The sequence below is a fragment of the Oncorhynchus mykiss genome, chromosome 1, assembly GCF_057628025.1.
Source record: "Oncorhynchus mykiss isolate SJ-2025 chromosome 1, ASM5762802v1, whole genome shotgun sequence".
In the NCBI taxonomy this organism is placed as follows: domain Eukaryota; kingdom Metazoa; phylum Chordata; class Actinopteri; order Salmoniformes; family Salmonidae; genus Oncorhynchus; species Oncorhynchus mykiss.
Genome location: NC_143022.1, coordinates 9,286,026 through 9,309,397, shown reverse-complemented (window position 1 = coordinate 9,309,397; position 23,372 = coordinate 9,286,026). Strand labels below are relative to the sequence as shown.

At 41.7% G+C, this 23,372-nt stretch overlaps 2 protein-coding genes across 2 annotated transcripts; both read left to right on the top strand.

The window, feature by feature from the left end:
- The first annotated feature begins 3,096 nt into the window (after positions 1-3,096).
- LOC118966038 (uncharacterized) lies at positions 3,097-9,487 on the top strand. Its single transcript, XM_090237205.1, has 5 exons — positions 3,097-3,522; positions 4,517-4,518; positions 5,147-8,899; positions 9,114-9,184; positions 9,314-9,487. Exons 1-5 carry the CDS (start codon positions 3,160-3,162, stop codon positions 9,457-9,459), a joined length of 4,335 nt encoding a protein of 1,444 aa, XP_090093331.1. The 5' UTR covers positions 3,097-3,159; the 3' UTR covers positions 9,460-9,487.
- Positions 9,488-14,688: 5,201 nt separating this feature from the next.
- LOC149985370 (uncharacterized) lies at positions 14,689-21,322 on the top strand. The gene is made up of 6 exons (XM_090182641.1): positions 14,689-14,819; positions 16,884-16,993; positions 17,078-17,157; positions 17,335-20,487; positions 20,657-20,744; positions 21,318-21,322. Exons 1-6 carry the CDS (start codon positions 14,689-14,691, stop codon positions 21,320-21,322), a joined length of 3,567 nt encoding a protein of 1,188 aa, XP_090038767.1.
- Positions 21,323-23,372: the final 2,050 nt, after the last annotated feature.

Sequence of the window (23,372 nt, the reverse complement as noted above, 5' to 3'; positions counted from 1 at the left end):
ACTCCCCTAGCTACATTTCGACTTAATGTTCAATATTACTAGTGGCACTCTGTCCTTACGAACAGTAAATCATTGGGTCTGACTCTTTTGATTTAATGCAATTTCATCATCGATAGTGAAACAACCACCACATAATCGTCAACTCCCCCCTACAAAACATGAATTTATTTGTGGTTTATCCTCTTTAGCTATTTGGTATTAGGTGTGATCCTGACTTGGAATGGCCACGAAGTTACACATTGTTTTAGGAAACATGAATTTATTTGTGGTTTATCCTCTTTAGCTATTTGGTATTAGGTGTGATCCTGACTTGGAATGGCCACGAAGTTACACATTGTTTTAAGTCCAGTTAGTTTGGAAGTTGTGGTAAATGGGGGAGTGTGAGCGCGTGTCATGAGATGCTGCAGGTGTTGATATGGGGATGGATAGGCTACCACTGCCTTTAATTACTACGCTCTGCCTGCACCTACCTCAACTGGTACTCTGCTGCCTCGCTGTGGTGAGAGCACTAACACACTGAACATGATGGACAAGGATGCTCCATATAGCCATCCATCACTGTCCAGGCACAGTGGATGTAATACAGAATGACAAGATATGGTTTGATATCTCTTCTGAAACTGGGGTGGGGTTATTGAGTTCAGGGTTGTGTAATGGTTGCTTCCATGTCAGTCCTCAAAGATGAAATTGCATAGAATTGAATGAATCACATCCAATGATTTCCCGCTTTGGACATTGTTTTGAAAATGATGCTCCATAGCTGCCATACCTTTGATGTCATAACCTGTTACAGAATTCCCCTTCCTTATTATAAACTCTGATTAAAACTATGGAGTTCATTGGCCTACAACACGTGTGTGTATTTGCCCTTAAAATGATATTGCTAGATGGAAGAAAATAATAAGGTAGGCCTAAACTGTAATAAGATGTACTTGAAAGATACTATAAATAGCAGGAGACATACCTGGGTTCTAGACTGGTATTTAGGGCAAGCATTTTAGGAATATACATATGGTTAGTGTCAACTTCTACTTACACGTTAAAGCTCAGCCATGTTGCTACATGTTTACTCATTGACTTCAAGTAGAGCATTGTTTGTGAATCTGAATAAAAGCCTAATAAAAGTGTATCGCCCCCAGCTTGGGCAGCACTGCTACACTGCTTTTTTGGGCTAAAGGTGTTTGTGACACGTGCATGTGTTCCAATGATGTCATAATTGTCTGTAGGTTCTATGTTGCCTATCAACTTGGCTGTCCTTCAGAAAGTAGATAATACTTGTATTTTCAAACAATTAATAAAAATACTAGCAACAAAACAAACTAAATAGATTTAATCCATTAATATGATATTGCCAGATGGAAGTAAATAACAAGGTAGGCCTAAACTGTAATAAGATATATCTTATAGACTGCTTCAGTGCATTTGGAAAGTATTCAGACCCCTTGACTTTTTACACATTTCATTTTTTACGTTATAGCCTTATTCTAAAATGGATTACATACAACATTTTCCTCATCAATCTACACACAATATCCTATAATGACAAAGCAAAAACAGTTTTTTAGACATTTTTGCAATTTAAAACGGAAAAAAACAGAAATACCTTATTTACATAAGCATTCAAACCCTTAGCTATGAGACTCGAAATTGAGCACCGGTGCATCCTGTTTCCCTTGATCATCCTTGAGGTATTTCTACAACATGATTGGAGTCCACCTGTGGTAAATTCAATTGATTGGACATGATTTGGAAAGGCACATACCTAAGGTCCCACAGTTGACAGTGCAAAAATCTATTTTAATTCCAGGTTATAAGGCAACAAAATAGGGAAAATGCCAAGGGGGGTGAATACTTTCGCAAGCCACTGTATATGGTTCAGTTCACATAAACAGTCATTATTTTCAGTTTGAGAGATCATCCCGGGCTTTGCCCCGTCTGCTGTAGCTGAGATGTCCCTGGAGGACATAGAACAACAAGACTATGATGTTTCTGACACTGAGACAGTCAGGTATTGCCACTTACACTCTGTCCAGTTAGATATTTGTGTGGAGATTAAGAGAGAGAGACTAATAAGAAATAACTTGTTATGGGGCAGGTCAGGCGTCATTCATGGAGTCATTTGTAGGGTCAAGTCCCCAGCCGATCTATTTGAACCGCTCATTATTTGTGGCCATGTATTAACTACTAAGTGAGTCTTTGACATGAAGACAGTGGTTAGATTCTGCCATTGGGACTGCTCTGATGTTTCCATTCTCTCCTGGTTATGACCATAGAGCCTTGTCCCAGTCTCTAGACCTGCCTGTCTGTGTGATGGATGACCACCTGACCTCTGAAGCTGTCAATGAGATGGTAAGTTGACCTTGTCATTTCATATTACAACATTAATCCAATAAAATGTTGTAGTGATGCTATCATTGGCAATGTTGACGTACCACAACCATCTCTGTTGTGTTTCAGTTGTTTAAATTTGTCCAACGTTGCCAATGCTCCTCCACTCTCTAACGGTTCATAAGTTCTTTCAGTATGATATTTGTTGTATATGTTAAGTTTGACTCTGTTGGTGCCATTATTTGAGACTCATAATGTTTATTTCTACCAGAAGCAAAGCAGCACTGTGGAAACCACAGAAGAAGAGAGCCTCAACAGTGCGAAAAATCTTGAGTCTTTTTCACTGATTATCAACTTCCTGCAGAACCTAACTGAGGAGTATGTTCTATTTTCTTTGGTACAGTACTACTATCAAACCTGTAAAGGATTGTATGAAAGCAGATTCATCAACTACATTTCCATTGCGGAAAAAGTTACATCACACCACAATGTTGTCAAAACAATTGCTACAAAGCATGTGTAAAATACTGTTTAATCTGATGACTCTACTGACCGACATTTCTGACAATATTAATACTATTAATATGAATGATTCATATGCATAATTTTCAGGCAATGGAGTAGGATTCGTAATGGCATTTCTGACCCGGTAAGATCTGAAAGCTTATTTAGAATACAATGATCACTGAATGTTTAGCCTTGTTCATAAGCTTTTGAAAGACGCACTATGCAACATTTTAAAACACTTCTTCTGTTTCTGGAATACAGCTGACAAAACAACAGCTTGCCGGCTTGTGTCTGAGGATTGTCCAGTTTTTATCGGACAAGCTGATGCAGATCATCATCCCAGGTCTTTACGAACTACTGGGCATCCAAGATGCTGCCTCCTCTCCATTGTCACAGAGATCTCTCACAGCGTCACTCACCAGTCTGTTAGACGATAAGGTTAACACCAAGTCCCACGTGAGATTTACTGAGGCTGGTGTATCTAAGAGGCCAGGCAGTCGAAAGTCTTACAATAGCTTTCGCATCCCGACTCCCTACCCTTCCTCCAACTGTATGGATCAGGAAGAGGAAGAAGAGCAGGAATCACAACAACTTAAGTTCAAGGAGATTTACCTGACTAAGGAGATGGGCAGTCTGGGCAGTGGAAGCTACTGCCCAAAACCATTGCCCAAGCCAGCCATGAGGTATGTCTGTAACCATTCTTCAATACTGCCTTTTATTTATGATTGTCCTTAAACAGTATTTGATGTTTATAGCAATTTCACATTTTTTTTAGAGTATAGATATGGCCATATAAAGTTGAATTCGGAGTTTACATACACCTTAGCCAAGTACATTTAAACTCAGTTTTTCACAATTCCTGACATTTAATCCTAGTAAAATTTCCCTGTTTTAGGTCAGTTAAAATCAGCACTTTATTTTAAGAATGTGAAATGTCAGAATAATAGAAGAAGAAATAATAACTTATTTCAGCTTTTATTTCTTTCTTCACATTCCCAGTGGGTCAGAAGTTTACATACACTCAAATAGTATTTGGTAGCATTGCCTTTAAATTGTTTAACTTGGGTCAAATGTTTTGGGTAGCCTTCCACAAGCTTCCCACAATAAGTTGGGAGAATTTTGGCCCATTCCTCCTGACAGAGCTGGTATGACTGAGTCAGGTTTGTAGGCCTCCTTCCTCGCACAAGCTTTTTCAGTTCTGCCCACAAATGTTCTATAGGATTGAGGTCAGGGCTTTGTGATGGTCACTCCAATACCTTGACTTTGTTGTTCTTAAGTCATTTTGCCACAACTTTGGAAGTATGCTTGGGGTCATGTCCATTTGGAAGACCCATTTGCGACCAAGCTTTAACTTCCTGACTGAAGTCTTGAGATGTTGCTTCAATATATCCACATTATTTTCCATCCTCATTATGCTATCTATTTTGTGAAGTGCACTAGACCCTCCTGCAGCAAAGCACCCCCACAACATGATTCTGCTACCCCCGTGCTTCACGGTTGGGATGGTGTTCTTTGGCTTGCAAGCCTCACCCTTTTCCTCCAAACATAATGATGGTCATTATGCCCAAACAGTTCTATTTTGGTTTCATCAGACCAGAGGACATTTCTCCAAAAAGTACGATCTTTGTCCCCATGTGCAGTTGCAAACCGTAGTCTGGGTTTTTTATGGCGGCTTCCGGAGCAGTGGCTTCTTCCCTGCTGAGCGGCCTTTCAGGTAATGTCGATATAGGACTCGTTTTACTGTGGATATAGATACTTTTGTACCTGTTTCCTCCAGCATCTTCACACGGTCCATTGCTGTTGTTCTGGGTTTGATTTGCACTTTTCGCACCCAAGTACGTTCATCTCTAGGAGACAGAACGCGTCTCCTTCCTGAGTGTATGACGGCTGCGTGGTATTGTTTGTACAGATGAACGTGGTACCTTCAGCCATTTGGAAATTGCTCCCAAGGATGAACCAATTATTTTTCTGAGGTCTTGGCTGATTTCTTTTGATTTTCTCATGATGTCAAGCGAAGAGGCACTGAGTTTGAAGGTTGGCCTTGAAATACATCCACAGACTCAAATAATGTCAATTAGCCTAACATAAGCTTCTAAAGCCATGACATCGTTTTCTGGAATTTTCCAAGCTGTTTAAAGGCTTTAAAGGCTTTTCTCATTTATCTTTCTGTAATGAAAAGAACTATAGAAGTTGAATAAATTATTATTTTTTATCATTAGATGTGGTTGACACACCTCCACCAGAGCAACGTTCCTCACAGCATTACATATTATTTGTTTGACTGTGATGATTTCTGTTTTTTTTTTTCAAGAACCTCTCTGTCTGATGTGCAGAAGAAGACAACCAACTCTGACTCGCTACAAGTCCTCTTAGGTGTCTCAGAGGACACCCTCGTCACCTGTGTGCAGGACAGCCTGCAAGGTTCTCTCTCCAAACTTGCATGCATGTCCAATTCTCCATCTGGAAGTGCAGGCTCTCCGAAGATGACCCCTGCTGTAATGGCAGAAGTGATTAAAGATGTCAAGTCGGCCTTATCAGTGGTCGTTAAGAGTGCCTCCGCTAGCCAAACCTCTCAAGTGACACCGGTAAGGGGAGACTCACAGACCAAGGTGACTGAGAGCATGGTGAGAGAGCTGGCTGCTAAACTTGAAAAAGTTGACCAAGAGAGCAAGAGTCTAACAGGGCAAGTCATGACCATGATCTCTGACACAATGGTGGCTTTTGTTGACGAGAACCAACATAATTTGCTGAAAGATCTGAAGGACAAGATCACGTTTTTGGCATCGCATGTTGGCTTCATTGACGATCTTGATGCCCTGATAAGGAAATACGAGAGCAGCTACAATATTGGTGAATCTGGTTCCTCCTGCACGCTCACATCTAAGAGCATCCAAAAACTCTCCAGCCGGGAGTTTCAAACATCAGCAATACAAGCAGTGAGTGGAGTTCTTGCCAAAAAAGTCAGTAGTTTGAGCTTTCCTAGTTCAGTCGTTCAGTCTGAGTTAACAGCTGCTGTATCAGGTCAAACATTGTCTGGCATTGTAAAGACAGAGGCAATTCACCCAGTGGGCTCAGCAGCGTCAGTAGTTGTTAAGACTTTCGTGTCAGATATGAAGTCCTTGGCTGAATCTGAAGAGAGTCCCCAACAGAAGAGTGCCTGGTCTGCTGCTGTTCACATTTACCACAGCATCCAAAACAACTTGAAAGATTATTTCGGCAAGCTTCAGAGATTTGCCCTAAAGAGCATTGTCACATCTGATGACAACATCACAAATTCTGAGTTTAAGGAGACAGTTCCACTTCCTTGCTTAGACATGAAATATAGGCCCAGTAAGAGTGAGCCTCAGTTGCCAGAGTCCACTGGTGAAGTTACTTTACAAAGAGGCCTAAGTGAGTGCTCAAAACTTCTTTGGGCACAAACTGAGTCAGAAGAAAGCAAGCTCCTTCTGACAACTTGCACCAAAGAAGTCGTCTCAGAGCTTCTGGTCTTGTACAACACTGAGATGTCAAAGGAGGACCCCCTGTACACTGTTGGAGAAAAAGGATCAGACTTCTCTATTGAGAGACAACAATTTGTAGAGGGCGTTCTGGCTCAGCTTGGGGATATCTCCCATTCCAGGGCCTCATCACCAATAGTATATGAGTTCCCCTGTCAAATTGAGGAGAGCAGAAGTAAGGCCACAGCTTTGACCAGTCTATTAGATTGCATGAAAAAACTCTCAAGTGAGGAATTCAAGAGAGACACCACTCAAGCAGTGAGTGAGTTCCTAGTTAAAAAGTCCAACAGTAGCTTAACTAGTGCACAGCCTGCTTATTCTGTAGCATCCAAGTCTTGTTCCGTTCAAAACCAGAGAACCTTGTCAAAGGATATTTGTGCGGATTCTGCTGCCTTTGGCATCATTGACACATTTGTGGAAGACCTGCAGAGCTTGGCGCAACCTGCAGAAGTAGAGGAGAGAGAACCTGACCTCCAGGAAAATGGACAAAAGCGAAAGAACAGGATCTGGTCTGCTACCACTAGTTTATATAAAAATATTAAGAAGACATTAAAGGGCTTCACCATTCACCGGCGGAGGTCAGACGTGCAGAGAAGAATGTCTAGCCGTACACCCACAGAGGACTCTGGACATCTTGGGACTAAGGAGTACCTTGGTTTGGCAAGCCAGAACTTGACGCAAGCTAGTAAGAGTGTGCCTCACTTGCCCAGTTTGAACCAGGAAGTGACTCTACACATGGGTGTCAGCGAGAGTTCAAAACTTCTCTGGACTGAAACAGACGAGGGTCTAATGAACAATAGTACCAAACAGGTCATTTCAACAATCTTGACCTCATGCGAGGATCAGACATCAAATGCACCTTGCTTCTCCACAGTAGGAAAGAAAATATCTGATATGTCCCTTGAGGTCAACATGTTGGTAGGTGGTGTTCTGTCTCAGCTGAAGGACATCTCCTTGTCAAGGTCCCCAACACCATGTGAAGACATGTTTGAACGTCTCCAAGGTTCTCCTGAGCGAACCTCTCCAGTAAGTCTAGATTGCAGCACGGCTGCCTCCAAAGGCATTGCATCTTCCCACAGTCTTTCAACAAAGAGCCTCCAAAAACTCTCTAGTCATGAGTTCCAAACCAAAGCTGAGAAAGGAGTGAGTGAGGTCCTCTCTAGATCATTTAACATTGTGGAGGAAGGTACAACAGATAAGTACCTCCAGTCTGTATCTACATCCACCACATCTACTGATATTATACAAACCATAGTGAAAGATCTGCAGGAGCTCACCCAGACCACCCAATCATCTGACATGGTATCTGGAACCTCCCTGCTCACCACTGGACAGGTTTCTGAGAAAAGAATCTGGTCTGTTGCTCGTAACATCTACTACAGTCTGCAAAGTAAGATTACGGAGTTTCTCAGAAAAGATCTTCAAATGTCAGACACAACACTTGGTTCAATCCAAATATTTACATATCAAAGCAGTCCTGCTTCACAAAGAGCAAGTCTCTGCCATCTTGAGGTCAACCAGAGCAGTGTTACACCTGGTGGAAACAATGCCTGTGTGGACATTCCGCACAAATTACTACCTAAAACCACTAAGCTCTCAGGATCCATGCTGGAGGATATTGACACGATCCGTTGTAGGAGTGCTGACAGCCAAAATACAAGAAATACCTCTTCTTCACGCTCCTCCATCTCTCTAACACCTACTTCAAAATCAAAGCAGTCAGAATGGGACTTCACCTTGCCCGGTACTCCCACCCCCACTGAATTATCTGCTCAGAGTGACTTTCCCATTGTAAGAAACATGATCATTCAGGACTTGTTTCACACAGAGAACTTACTTCCCCCATCCTTTGTGGACAAAGTCAGGCAAGCTGCTGGGGTGGTAGTGGACGAAATGGTGGAAAGTGTTGAGAACACACAGGAAGATGGACAGGGTGCTTCTCATCCTGACAACCTCCGATCTGCTGTTAGGAAATTGAGAAAAATAATTTCCACTGGGACCATCCACCTTTTCAGTCATGAATTTGTGGATAAAGTGATAGCCCTTCAGGACAGCCACAGCACTCCACAGGTCTTAACATTGGCAGCAGCCAGAAGTGCTTCAGACTCCATTCTTTCAAGGCTGAAATGGGGAAAGGAACAATGTGCCATATCCAGGAAGCTCTCCTCTCAGTTTCTCCAGATATTTGCTGAAGAGACAGTGAAGGGCTTCCTAAAACAGTGGTTAGATGAGTCTGAAAATATCAACATTGATGTTTCAGTCCAGAATGAACCAAGCACCTCTACTTGCATGGTCTTTCCTATTCAGCTCAATCAGAGCAAGCCAGATGATAGTGACACAATGAATCAGCTCACGAAGGTCATGGTCAACAAAATTATGGATGCCTTATCAGTTGGCTCAAGTCATCAAATGATCACCAAAGCCAATGCCAAATGTTATTTTGAGTCCGGTACCAGCATGGCCACCAGTGACATTGTAGAAGGGATGTTGGATTTGGTAAGGGATAGCACCAGCAGTACTGGAGAGCAGATCCCCATCTTCAAGTCCAAGAAAAGCAAGAAAACCATGTTCAGCAAGATATGCTTTAACATAAAGGTATAGTACAAGTACAGATTTTTCATGAATAACACTGCTTTTGAATGTATGAGATATTATTTGTTTATATAATTCAGTATTTTGGCATTGTATTGCCTTTTTCCAGTTGATATACTGTACTTTAAGATATATAACAGTTTGTTTTAATGTGCCTTTTCCCACCAAACAGGGTTCCAAGAAAGTTAGAAAGGACCACTGTCCTCAAAAGTCTCTGGAGTACCAGCCTCAGAACACTTCCCCTACTGTGTACTTTACAGGTAAGCCCTGCTGCTGCTCATTCAAGCCTAAGATATTATTACTTTAGCGTTCAACTAATTCATTTGGAAAGACATTGCACTCTGCTCTGAATTGTTACCCATGACATACTGGATGATCTTTCTTTGCAGAGTCGAGGACAAATTCTCATGGCTCCTTTGCTCCAGAGGGAAATGACATCGCATATTTCTTCCCACCTGAAGAGAAGAGTCGCAAACCCTCCCTTTTCACCAGAATGTATAGAGCCATCACTAGAAGCCTCTCCAACCCAAGATAATTTTCCTCATTAAATGAGATTGCATTCATTTGTTGTCATATGTTGACTGTTTTGCTAGCACAGACTGTAATATGTTCTGCGATTCATCCACATGCATTGAGGAGTATACCACCTCAGTCACAGGCTACATCAATAAGTGGATCGACAACGTCGTGTCCACAGTGACCGTATGTACATATCCCCGACAGAAGCCATGGATTACAGGCAACATCCACACCGCGCTAAAGGCTAGAGCTGCTTCTTTCAAGGAGCGGGACACTAATCCAGACACTTATATGAAATCCTGCTATGCCCTCAGACTAACCATCAAACAGGCAAAGTGTCACGCCCTGACCGTAGAGATCTTTTTAATTCTCTATTTGGTTAGGTCAGGGTGTGACTAGGGTGGGCAATCTAGGTGATGATAAGCCAGTGATATAGAGACATTAGAAAAGGTTTGTTTTCAGTGGTGCAAAGTACTTAAGTAAAAATGATTTAAACCGTTTTGGGGGTATCTGTACTTTAACTATTTATATTTTTGACAACTTCAGTACATTCATAAAGGACAAAAATGTACTTTTGACTCCATCCACTTTCCCTGATACCCAAAAGTACATTTTGAATGCTTTGTATGACAGGAAAATGGTCCAATTCACACACTTATCAAGAGAACATCCCCTACCTCTGATCTGGCAGACTCAATAAACACAAATGCTTAGTTTATAAATTATGTCTAAGTGTTGGAGTGTGCCCCTGGCTATTCTTACATTCAAAAAAAAGCAATACAATTGTGTTGTCTGCTTTGCTTAATTTTCACACAACTTTCACATTTACTTGAGTCATACTGTTTACAACTGACTGATTGAGGACTTTTTCCACCACTGTTTGTTTTGGACATTTATTTTTTATCAAATGTATTTGACAGGGACAATCTACTGTATTTCTGTAAATGTGCCAGATTTAGCCAGCTGGCTTTGTGATGTAACAAAGGTAGCTGATGATGTAATGAAAACAGACAGTTAAATATGTGTGTGTAGAACTGTTGCACATTTTCTCTGGAAATGAGGACCAAACCTACTCGTCAAAAGGAGTGAATTGCACCTCCAATTGAAGTCAATAATAAGGTATGGACTCATGCCAATACAGTCATTATTTATATAGCTCTGTAGCTTGCAGTATTTTGAAGGAGATAAGCAAGGGAAAATGATGCTTTGGTTAATATTTCTCACGTGAAAGGAAACATGACCATGCTAACTGAAAAATGGATACATGAATATTGGTCAAATGTACCTACATCTTCTGAAGCTGTGTTGGGCCTACTTGATAATTTAAAAAAAAGTCACATAGACGATGTCCATAAATTAGACAACAATACTGAACAGTTGTAGCCCGTTGGTGGTGGTGGGCTTCTGACTGTGATCTCTGACCACTGTAACAGTGAATAGTGGCAATTTACCCGCGGTGTATAGGCTTGTTTACTAGGCTAACTAGTGCATTGGGGTGGGCTATGTGCAGCATGGGCATACAGGAAACCACTCTAGCCACTTAACTCACCTTGGCCTCTATAGTTTACAGCTATTGCATCACCTACAAAGCATCAACTGAATGTTGAATGTCAGGTATTTTAATTGTCTGTATTGTCTACTTGTTAAATGTTTGTAAAGTCTTCATTTGTAATTGTTTGTAATGTCTTATCAATTGGTGTTGGACCACAGGAAGATTAGCAAACGTTATAGCGTTAGCTAATGGGGACTCTAGTAAAGATTCACAAGACTGTTCACAGATTCACATTGATCACAGAATCGGACTGATAATCTTAATTCGAAGTTTGAGTTTTTTACTGGACAACCAACACTTGACAGATGGGCTAATCCATAGAAAGAAAATGTGATCTTGGATCTTGAACTCCCCTAGCTACATTTCGACTTAATGTTCAATATTACTAGTCACTCTGTCCTTACGAACAGTAAATCATTGGGTCTGACTCTTTTGATTTAATGCAATTTCATCATCGATAGTGAAACAACCACCACATAATCGTCAACTCCCCCCTACAAAACATGAATTTATTTGTGGTTTATCCTCTTTAGCTATTTGGTATTAGGTGTGATCCTGACTTGGAATGGCCACGAAGTTACACATTGTTTTAGGAAACATGAATTTATTTGTGGTTTATCCTCTTTAGCTATTTGGTATTAGGTGTGATCCTGACTTGGAATGGCCACGAAGTTACACATTGTTTTAAGTCCAGTTAGTTTGGAAGTTGTGGTAAATGGGGGAGTGTGAGCACGTGTCATGAGATGCTGCAGGTGTTGATATGGGGATGGATAGGCTACCACTGCCTTTAATTACTACGCTCTGCCTGCACCTACCTCAACTGGTACTCTGCTGCCTCGCTGTGGTGAGAGCACTAACACACTGAACATGATGGACAAGGATGCTCCATATAGCCATCCATCACTGTCCAGGCACAGTGGATGTAATACAGAATGACAAGATATGGTTTGATATCTCTTCTGAAACTGGGGTGGGGTTATTGAGTTCAGGGTTGTGTAATGGTTGCTTCCATGTCAGTCCTCAAAGATGAAATTGCATAGAATCGAATGAATCACATCCAATGATTTCCCGCTTTGGACATTGTTTTGAAAATGATTCTCCATAGCTGCCATACCTTTACTGTTACAGAATTCCCCTTCCTTATTATAAACTCTGATTAAAACTATGGAGTTCATTGGCCTACAACACGTGTGTGTATTTGCCCTTAAAATGATATTGCTAGATGGAAGAAAATAATAAGATAGGCCTAAACTGTAATAAGATGTACTTGAAAGATACTATAAATAGCAGGAGACATACCTGGGTTCTAGACTGGTATTTAGGGCAAGCATTTTAGGATTATACATATGGTTAGTGTCAACTTCTACTTACACGTTAAAGCTCAGCCATGTTGCTACATGTTTACTCATTGACTTCAAGTAGAGCATTGTTTGTGAATCTGAATAAAAGCCTAATAAAAGTGTATCGCCCCCAGCTTGGGCAGCACTGCTACACTGCTTTTTTGGGCTAAAGGTGTTTGTGACACGTGCATGTGTTCCAATGATGTCATAATTGTCTGTAGGTTCTATGTTGCCTATCAACTTGGCTGTCCTTCAGAAAGTAGATAATACTTGTATTTTCAAACAATTAATAAAAATACTAGCAACAAAACAAACTAAATAGATTTAATCCATTAATATGATATTGCCAGATGGAATAAAATAACAAGGTAGGCCTAAACTGTAATAAGATATATCTTATAGACTGCTTCAGTGCATTTGGAAAGTATTCAGACCCCTTGACTTTTTACACATTTCATTTTTTACATTACAGCCTTATTCTAAAATGGATTACATACAACATTTTCCTCATCAATCTACACACAATATCCTATAATGACAAAGCAAAAACAGTTTTTTAGACATTTTTGCAATTTAAAACGGAAAAAAACAGAAATACCTTATTTACATAAGTATTCAAACCCTTTGCTATGAGACTCGAAATTGAGCTCCGGTGCATCCTGTTTCCCTTGATCATCCTTGAGGTATTTCTACAACATGATTGGAGTCCACCTGTGGTAAATTCAATTGATTGGACATGATTTGGAAAGGCACATACCTAAGGTCCCACAGTTGACAGTGCAAAAATCATTATAAGGCAACAAAATAGGGAAAATGCCAAGGGGGGTGAATACTTTCGCAAGCCACTGTAAATGGTTCAGTTCACATAAACAGTCATTATTTTCAGTTTGAGAGATCATCCCGGGCTTTGCCCCGTCTGCTGTAGCTGAGATGTCCCTGGATGACATAGAGCAACAAGACTATGATGTTTCTGACACTGAGAGAGTCAGGTAAGGCCACTTACACTCTGTCCAGTTAGATATTTGTGTGGAGATTAAGAGAGAGAGACTACTAAGAAAGAACTTGTTATGGGGCAGGTCAGGCGTCATTCATGGAGTCATTTGTAGGGTCAAGTCCCCAGCCGATCTATTTGAACCCCTCATTATTTGTGGCCATGTATTAACTACTAAGTGAGTCTTTGACATGAAGACAGTGGTTAGATTCTGCCATTGGGACTGCTCTGATGTTTCCATTCTCTCCTGGTTATGACCATAGAGCCTTGTCCCAGTCTCTAGACCTGCCTGTCTGTGTGATGGATGACCACCTGACCTCTGAAGCTGTCAATGAGATGGTAAATTGACCTTGTCATTTCATATTACAACATTAATCCAATAAAATGTTATAGTGATGCTATCATTGGCAATGTTGACGTACCACAACCATCTCTGTTGTGTTTCAGTTGTTTAAATTTGTCCAACGTTGCCAATGCTCCTCCACTCTAACGGTTCATAAGTTCTTTCAGTATGATATTTGTTGTATATGTTAAGTTTGACTCTGTTGGTGCCATTATTTGAGACTCATAATGTTTATTTCTACCAGAAGCAAAGCAGCACTGTGGAAACCACAGAAGAAGAGAGCCTCAACAGTGCGAAAAATCTTGAGTCTTTTTCACTGATTATCAACTTCCTGCAGAACCTAACTGAGGAGTATGTTCTATTTTCTTTGGTACAGTACTACTATCAAACCTGTAAAGGATTGTATGAAAGCAGATTCATCAACTACATTTCCATTGCGGAAAAAGTTACATCACACCACAATGTTGTCAAAACAATTGCTACAAAGCATGTGTAAAATACTGTTTAATCTGATGACTCTACTGACTGACATTTCTGACAATATTAATACTATTAATATGAATAATTTTCAGGCAATGGAGTAGGATTCGTTATGGCATTTCTGACCCGGTAAGATCTGAAAGCTTATTTAGAATACAATGATCACTGAATGTTTAGCCTTGTTCATAAGCTTTTGAAAGACGCACTATGCAACATTTTAAAACACTTCTTCTGTTTCTGGAATACAGCTGACAAAACAACAGCTTGCCGGCTTGTGTCTGAGGATTGTCCAGTTTTTATCGGACAAGCTGATGCAGATCATCATCCCAGGTCTTTACGAACTACTGGGCATCCAAGATGCTGCCTCCTCTCCATTGTCACAGAGATCTCTCACAGTGCCACTCACCAGTCTGTTAGACGATAAGGTTAACACCAAGTCCCGCGTGAGATTTACTGAGGCTGGTGTACCTAAGAGGCCAGGCAGTCGAAAGTCTTACAATAGCTTTCGCATCCCGACTCCCTACCCTTCCTCCAACTGTATGGATCAGGAAGAGGAAGAAGAGCAGGAATCACAACAACCTAAGTTCAAGGAGATGTACCTGACTAAGGAGATGGGCAGTCTGGGCAGTGGAAGCTACTGCCCAAAACCATTGCCCAAGCCAGCCATGAGGTATGTCTGTAACCATTCTTCAATACTGCCTTTTATTTATGATTGTCCTTCAACAGTATTTGATGTTTATAGCAATTTCACATTTTTTTTTTAGAGGATAGATATGGCCATATAAAGTTGAATTCTGAGTTTACATACACCTTAGCCAAGTACATTTAAACTCAGTTTTTCACAATTCCTGACATTTAATCCTAGTAAAAATTCCCTGTTTTAGGTCAGTTAGGATCACCACTTTATTTTAAGAATGTGAAATGTCAGAATAATAGAAGAAGAAAGAATCATTTATTTCAGCTTTTATTTCTTTCTTCACATTCCCAGTGGGTCAGAAGTTTACATACACTCAAATAGTATTTGGTAGCATTGCCTTTAAATTGTTTAACTTGGGTGAAATGTTTTGGGTAGCCTTCCACAAGCTTCCCACAAGCTCCTGACAGAGCTGGTATGACTGAGTCAGGTTTGTAGGCCTCCTTGCTCGCACAAGCTTTTTCAGTTCTGCCCACAAATGTTCTATAGGATTGAGGTCAGGGCTTTGTGATGGCCACTCCAATACCTTGACTTTGTTGTTCTTAAGTCATTTTGCCACAACTTTGGAAGTATGCTTGGGGTCATGTCCATTTGGAAGACCCATTTGCGACCAAGCTTTAACTTTAGCTTTAACTGAAGTCTTGAGATGTTGCTTCAATATATCCACATAATTGTCCATCCTCATGATGCTATCTATTTTGTGAAGCGCACTAGACCCTCCTGCAGCAAAGCACCCCCCACAACATGATTCTGCTAACCCCGTGCTTCACGGTTTGGATGGTGTTCTTTGGCTTGCAAGCCTCACCCTTTTTCCTCCAAACATAATGATGGTCATTATGCCCAAATAGTTCTATTTTTGTTTCATCAGACCAGAGGACATTTCTCCAAAAATTACGATATTTGTCCCCATGTGCAGTTGCAAACCATAGTCTGGGTTTTTTATGGCGGCTTCCGGAGCAGTGGCTTCTTCCCTGCTGAGCGGCCTTTCAGGTAATGTCGATATAGGACTCGTTTTACTGTGGATATAGATACTTTTGTACCTGTTTCCTCCAGCATCTTCACACGGTCCATTGCTGTTGTTCTGGGATTGATTTGCACTTTTCGCACCCAAGTACGTTCATCTCTAGGAGACAGAACGCGTCTCCTTCCTGAGTGGTATGCCGGCTGCGTGGTCCCATGGTGTTTATACTTGCGTACTATTGTTTGTACAGATGAACGTGGTACCTTCAGCCATTTGGAAATTGCTCCCAAGGATGAATCAATTATTTTTCTGAGGTCTTGGCTGATTTCTTTTGATTTTCTCATGATGTCAAGCGAAGAGGCACTGAGTTTGAAGGTTGGCCTTGAAATACATCCACAGACCCAAATGATGTCAATTAGTCTAACATAAGCTTCTAAAGCCATGACATCCTTTTCTGGAATTTTCCAAGCTGTTTAAAGGCACAGTCAACTTAGTGCATGTAAACTTCTGACCCACTGGAATTGAGATACAGTGAATTATAAGTTAACTAATCTGTCTGTAAACAATTGTTGGAAAAATTACTTGTGTCATGCACAAAGTAGATGTCCTAACCGACTTGCCAAAACTAGAGTTTGTTAACAAGGAATTTGTGGAGTGGTTGAAAAACGACTTTTAATGACTCCAACCTAAGTGTATGTAAACTTCCGACTTCAACTGTACAAGCCAGTTTCAATACAAATTACTTATACAAAAAAAGTACTCTAATTTATCATATTATTTGACTTTAAAACAGAATAATTTAGTCTTTTTTTTTCTTCTCCAAACCGGCAGAAGCTTTTCTCTTATCTTTCTGTAATGAAAAGAACTATAGAAGTTGAATAAATTATTATTTTTTATCATTAGATGTGGTTGACACACCTCCACCACACTAAGGTGTTTTCCCAGAGAAAAAGCAACGATTCCCCCACTATTTTCAATGGTGCAGATGTGTTTGACACTCCTCCTCCACCAGAGCAACGTTCCTCACAGCATTACATATTATCTGTTTGACTGTGATGATTTCTGGTTTTTTTTTCAAGAACCTCTCTGTCTGATGTGCAGAAGAAGACAACCAACTCTGACTCGCTACAAGTCCTCTTAGGTGTCTCAGAGGACACCCTCGTCACCTGTGTGCAGGACAGCCTGCAAGGTTCTCTCTCCAAACTTGCATGCATGTCCAATTCTCCATCTGGAAGTGCAGGCTCTCCGAAGATGACCCCTGCTGTAATGGCAGAAGTGATTAAAGATGTCAAGTCGGCCGTATCAGTAGTCGTTAAGAGTGCCTCCGCTAGCCAAACCTCTCAAGTGACACCGGTAAGGGGAGACTCACAGACCAAGGTGACTGAGAGCATGGTGAGAGAGCTGGCTGCTAAACTTGAAAAAGTTGACCAAGAGAGCAAGAGTCTAACAGGGCAAGTCATGACCATGATCTCTGACACAATGGTGGCTTTTGTTGACGAGAACGAACAGAATTTGCTGAAAGATCTGAAGGACAAGATCACGTTTTTGGCATCGCATGTTGGCTTCATTGAGGATCTTGATGCCCTGATAAGGAAATACGAGAGCAGCTACAATATTAGTGAATCTGGTTCCTCCTGCACGCTCACATCTAAGAGCATCCAAAAACTCTCCAGCCGGGAGTTTCAAACATCAGCAATACAAGCAGTGAGTGGAGTTCTTGCCAAAAAAGTCAGTAGTTTGAGCTTTCCTAGTTCAGTCGTTCAGTCTGAGTTAACAGGTGCTGTATCAGGTCAAACATTGTCTGGCATTGTAAAGACAGAGTCAATTTACCCAGTGGGCTCAGCAGCGTCAGTAGTTGTTAAGACTTTCGTGTCAGATATGAAGTCCTTGGCTGAATCTGAAGAGAGTCCCCAACAGAAGAGTGCCTGGTCTGCTGCTGTTCACATTTACCACAGCATCCAAAACAACTTGAAAGATTATTTCGGCAAGCTTCAGAGATTTGCCCTAAAGAGCATTGTCACATCTGATGACAACATCACAACTTGCACCAAAGAAGTCATCTCAGAGCTTCTGGTCTTGAACAAGACTGAGATGTCAAAGGAGGACCCCCTGTACACTGTTGGAGAAAAAGGATCAGACTTCTCTATTGAGAGACAACAATTTGTAGAGGGCGTTCTGGCTCAGCTTGGGGATATCTCCCATTCCAGGGCCTCATCACCAATAGTATATGAGTTCCCCTGTCAAATTGAGGACAGCAGAAGTAAGGCCACAGCTTCTTTGACCAGTCTGTTAGATTGCATGAAACAACTATCAAGTGAGGAATTCAAGAGAGACACCACTCAAGCAGTGAGTGAGTTCCTAGTTAAAAAGTCCAACAGTAGCTTAACTAGTGCAAAGCCTGCTTATTCTGTAGCATCCAGGTCTTGTTCCGTTCAAAACCAGAGAACCTTGTCAAAGGATATTTGTGCGGATTCTGCTGCCTTTGGCATCATTGACACATTTGTGGAAGACCTGCAGAGCTTGGCGCAACCTGCAGAAGTAGAGGAGAGAGAACCTGACCTCCAGGAAAATGCACAAAAGCGAAAGAGCAGGATCTGGTCTGCTACTACTAGTTTATATAAAAATATTAAGAAGACATTAAAGGGCTTCACCATTCACCGGCGGAGGTCAGACGTGCAGAGAAGAATGTCTAGCCATACACCCACAGAAGACTCTGGACATCTTGGGACTAAGGAGTACCTTGGTTTGGCAAGCCAGAACTTGACGCAAGCTAGTAAGAGTGTGCCTCACTTGCTCAGTTTGAACCAGGAAGTGACTCTACACATGGGTGTCAGCGAGAGTTCAAAACTTCTCTGGACTGAAACAGACGAGGGTCTAATGAACAATAGTACCAAACAGGTCATTTCAACAATCTTGACCTCATGCGAGGATCAGACATCAAATGCACCTTGCTTCTCCACAGTAGGAAAGAAAATATCTGATATGTCCCTTGAGGTCAACATATTGGTAGGTGGTGTTCTGTCTCAGCTGAAGGACATCTCCTTGTCAAGGTCCTCAACACCATGTGAAGACATGTTTGAACGTCTCCAAGGTTCTCCTGAGCGAACCTCTCCAGTAAGTCTAGATTGCAGCACGGCTGCCTCCAAAGGCATTGCATCTTCCCACAGTCTTTCAACAAAGAGCCTCCAAAAACTTTCTAGTCATGAGTTCCAAACCAAAGCTGAGAAAGGAGTGAGTGAGGTCCTCTCTAGATCATTTAACATTGTGGAGGAAGGTACAACAGATAAGTACCTCCAGTCTGTATCTACATCCACCACATCTACTGATATTATACAAACCATGGTGAAAGACCAGCAGGAGCTCACCCAGACCACCCAATCATCTGACATGGTATCTGGAACCTCCCTGCTCACCACTGGACAGGTTTCTGAGAAAAGAATCTGGTCTGTTGCTCGTAACATCTACTACAGTCTGCAAAGTAAGATTACGGAGTTTCTCAGAAAAGATCTTCAAATGTCAGACACAACACTTGGTTCAATCCAAATATTTACATATCAAAGCAGTCCTGCTTCACAAAGAGCAAGTCTCTGCCATCTTGAGGTCAACCAGAGCAGTGTTACACCTGGTGGAAACAATGCCTGTGTGGACATTCCGCACAAATTACTACCTAAAACCACTAAGCTCTCAGGATCCATGCTGGAGGATATTGACACGATCCGTTGTAGGAGTGCTGACAGCCAAAATACAAGAAATACCTCTTCTTCACGCTCCTCCATCTCTCTAACACCTACTTCAAAATCAAAGCAGTCAGAATGGGACTTCACCTTGCCCGGTACTCCCATCCCCACTGAATTATGTGCTCAGAGTGACTTTCCCATTGTAAGAAACATGATCATTCAGGACTTGTTTCACACAGATAACTTACTTCCCCCATCCTTTGTGGACAAAGTCAGGCAAGCTGCTGGGGTGGTAGTGGACGAAATGGTGGAAAGTGTTGAGAACACACAGGAAGATGGACAGGGTGCTTCTCATCCTGACAACCTCCGATCTGCTGTTAGGAAATTGAGAAAAATAATTTCCACTGGGACCATCCACATGTTCAGTCATGAATTTGTGGATAAAGTGATAGCCCTTCAGGACAGCCACAGCACTCCACAGGTCTTAACATTGGCAGCAGCCAGAAGTGCTTCAGACTCCATTCTTTCAAAGCTGAAATGGGGAAAGGAACAATGTGCCATATCCAGGAAGCTCTCCTCTCAGCTTCTCCAGATATTTGCTGAAGAGACAGTGAAGGGCTTCCTAAAACAGTGGTTAGATGAGTATAAAAATATCAACATTGATGTTTCAGTCCAGAATGAACCAAGCACCTCTACTTGCATGGTCTTTCCTATCCAGCTCAATCAGAGCAAGCCAGAGGATAGTGACACAATGAATCAGCTCACGAAGGTCATGGTCAACAAAATGATGGATGCCTTATCAGTTGGCTCAAGTCATCAAATGATCACCAAAGCCAATGCCAAATGTTCTTTTGAGTCCGGTACCAGCATGGCCACCAGAGACATTGTAGAAGGGATGTTGGATTTGGTAAGGGATAGCATCAGCAGTACTGGAGAGCAGATCCCCATCTTCAAGTCCAAGAAAAGCAAGAAAACCATGTTCAGCAAGATATGCTTTAACATAAAGGTATAGTACAAGTACAGATTTTTCATGAATAACACTGCTTTTGAATGTATGAGATATTATTTGTTTATATAATTCAGTATTTTAGCATTGTATTGCCTTTTTCCAGTTGATGTACTGTACTTTAAGATATATAACAGTTTGTTTTAATGTGCCTTTTCCCACCAAACAGGGTTCCAAGAAAGTTAGAAAGGACCACTGTCCTCAAAAGTCTATGGAGTACCAGCCTCAGAACACTTTCCCTACTGTGTACTTTACAGGTACGCCCTGCTGCTGCTCATTCAAGACTAAGATATTATTACTTTAGCGTTCAACTAATTCATTTGGAAAGACATTGCACTCTGCTCTGAATTGTTACCCATGACATACTGGATGGTCTTTCTTTGCAGAGTCGAGGACAAATTCTCATGGCTCCTTTGCTCCAGAGGGAAATGACATCGCATATTCCTTCCCACCTGAAGAGAAGAGTCGCAAACCCTCCCTTTTTACCAGAATGTATAGAGCCATCACTAGAAGCTTCTCCAACCCAAGATAATTGTCCTCATTAAATGAGATTACATTCATTTGTTGTCATATGTTGACTGTTTTGCTAGCACAGACTGTAATATGTTCTGCGATTCACCCACATGCATTGAGGAGTATACCACCTCAGTCACAGGCTACATCAATAAGTGGATCGACAACGTCGTGCCCACAGTGACCATATGTACATATCCCCGACAGAAGCCATGGATTACAGGCAACATCCACACCGCGCTAAAGGCTAGAGCTGCTTCTTTCAAGGAGCGGGACACTAATCCTGACACTTATATGAAATCCTGCTATGCCCTCAGACTAACCATCAAACAGGCAAAGACTATATCTATAAGCCTCATCCAAAGGAACGAAATTCTAAGTCGTCCGCATTGTTTCAGGCATCATCCGTTCCAAAGTCTCATCTTGTTCACTGTAAAAAAATAAAAAAAAATAAAAAAAATAAAAAAAAAATAAATAAGAGTTCCTTTTTGGACAATTCCAGGTTGTCCCTCCTTGTTTCAGTATGTTTAATCTGCCTAATGACCAGGATCCTGGTGTCTACCCAATGTGCTGAGCACTCCTCCTGGACAGAGTCCGCGCTACATTCAGCTGCTGCAACCATGGTCTCTGTGTGAAGGCACTGTTAGAGAGTCAATCAACCAGAACAAGGTTAGGAGACCAAATCTGTGTCCTAGCATTGTGAAATACTGTATATGTAATGGCCTCAATACATTAATGAAGGGCCCTTACATCCTATCCTCTCCCCATACTGAAACAACTTGTTAGGGTGAACCAATAAGACTGACACTATATACCTTCTAAGCATGATAGTTGGCTCATGATTTGTTTCAGGACTTGTTAGGGTAAACCTATAACAGCTTCTAACCCCAAGTCATAAGACTGCTGAACAATTAATCAAATGGCCACTGGACAAGTTCAACTGTTTTATTATTTGTTACTTTAGTTTATTAGGTAAATATTCTCTTCAACTCTTCTTGAACTGCACTGTTTGTTAAGGGCTTGTAAGTAAAGTATTTCACAGAAAGATCTACACTTGTTGTATTCAGCGCATGTGACAAATTAAAGTTTGAGTTGATTTAATTTGATTATGTACCTTCTAAGCATGATGGTTGGCTCATGATTTGTTTGTACTGAAATCTATTCAGGGAGGATAAGGGTATATCATAGGCAGTGATGTAGTGGTAAAACCATTGACTGGTAAATGCTGATTGCCGTTCAGGATTAAAGAAGTAACGCTCCCTCTACTTTCAATGCATCTTCCACAAAAGGTGGGTAAATGCTTGAACAAAATAAAATAAAAAGTGTGTAAACAGCTTTTACATGTGTTCCCCCCCACCACCACTGATTATAGGAGGCTTCTTCTGACAGTATTCACACCTTTCATGAGAAACCTCCAGAGAAATATTCATATTCACCGTAGCTGTCATTTAAACTTGGACTAACCTGGCCAAGGCCAAACAGTATATGGCGTTTTCTCTGGGTGTGCGGTCGCAGTGGAGAGAAAAGGCCTCCAGTGAGGTGGTGAGGATCTGGGCGGAGTTTGGTGAGGCAAACACAGGTCTGAGATTGGTGTCTCTGGAAATGGGCAGGAGCGGGACTCTGCTCCTCCATTGGTTGCTGTTCTGATCCCCACTCTCATCCTCCTCACATCCCTTCGCTCCACATCCCCTCTTCTTCTCTCTTTCATCCCTCGTGGCCACAGGGTGTTGCTTCGGTAGTTGAAGAGGTTTATCCTGGGATGCCAGGGCGCGGAGCGGGCAGGTTACATGAGATGGGCAGTTGATGGGGGTCAAACGTCAAGAGGCTGTGGACATCACCCTGATACCCGCCTTGGCCTCACTCCTCCTGGGCTTGGAGGACATCTTGGGGAGGGTGAAGCCGTCCACCAGGACCATGTCGCCCACCCTGGTCCTGAACGGAGCCCTGTTGAGGCCCATGCAGTGCCTGGATGCTGCCCTCCTCTGCCCCAGCCTCACCCAGCCCTTTATCTGGAGGTATGTCCGCATGGGCAGGGCCATACCTGTGAGGACCACCACAGAGCACAGCTTGGTGGCCAGGTGACTCACACACTCCCTGTGGCCGTACACTCAGTATATATAAGTTAGGAGTCATATAATTACAGGGGTAAGATGAAGTGGCTCCTTTGCACTGATCTTAGGTCTGGTTTGTGTTTTTACTGCTAATGGTAAAGGTTAGGATTTGGTGAGAGTAAACTGATCCTAGATCTGTGCCCAAGGGTCATTTCTATCCAGAGACAAATCAAAGGTCCATGCTATTTAAATTTATAATCTACCACCATCTCGTGGCTCAAATTTGTAACAACATTTTCTAATTCATGTGCTGTACTGAGT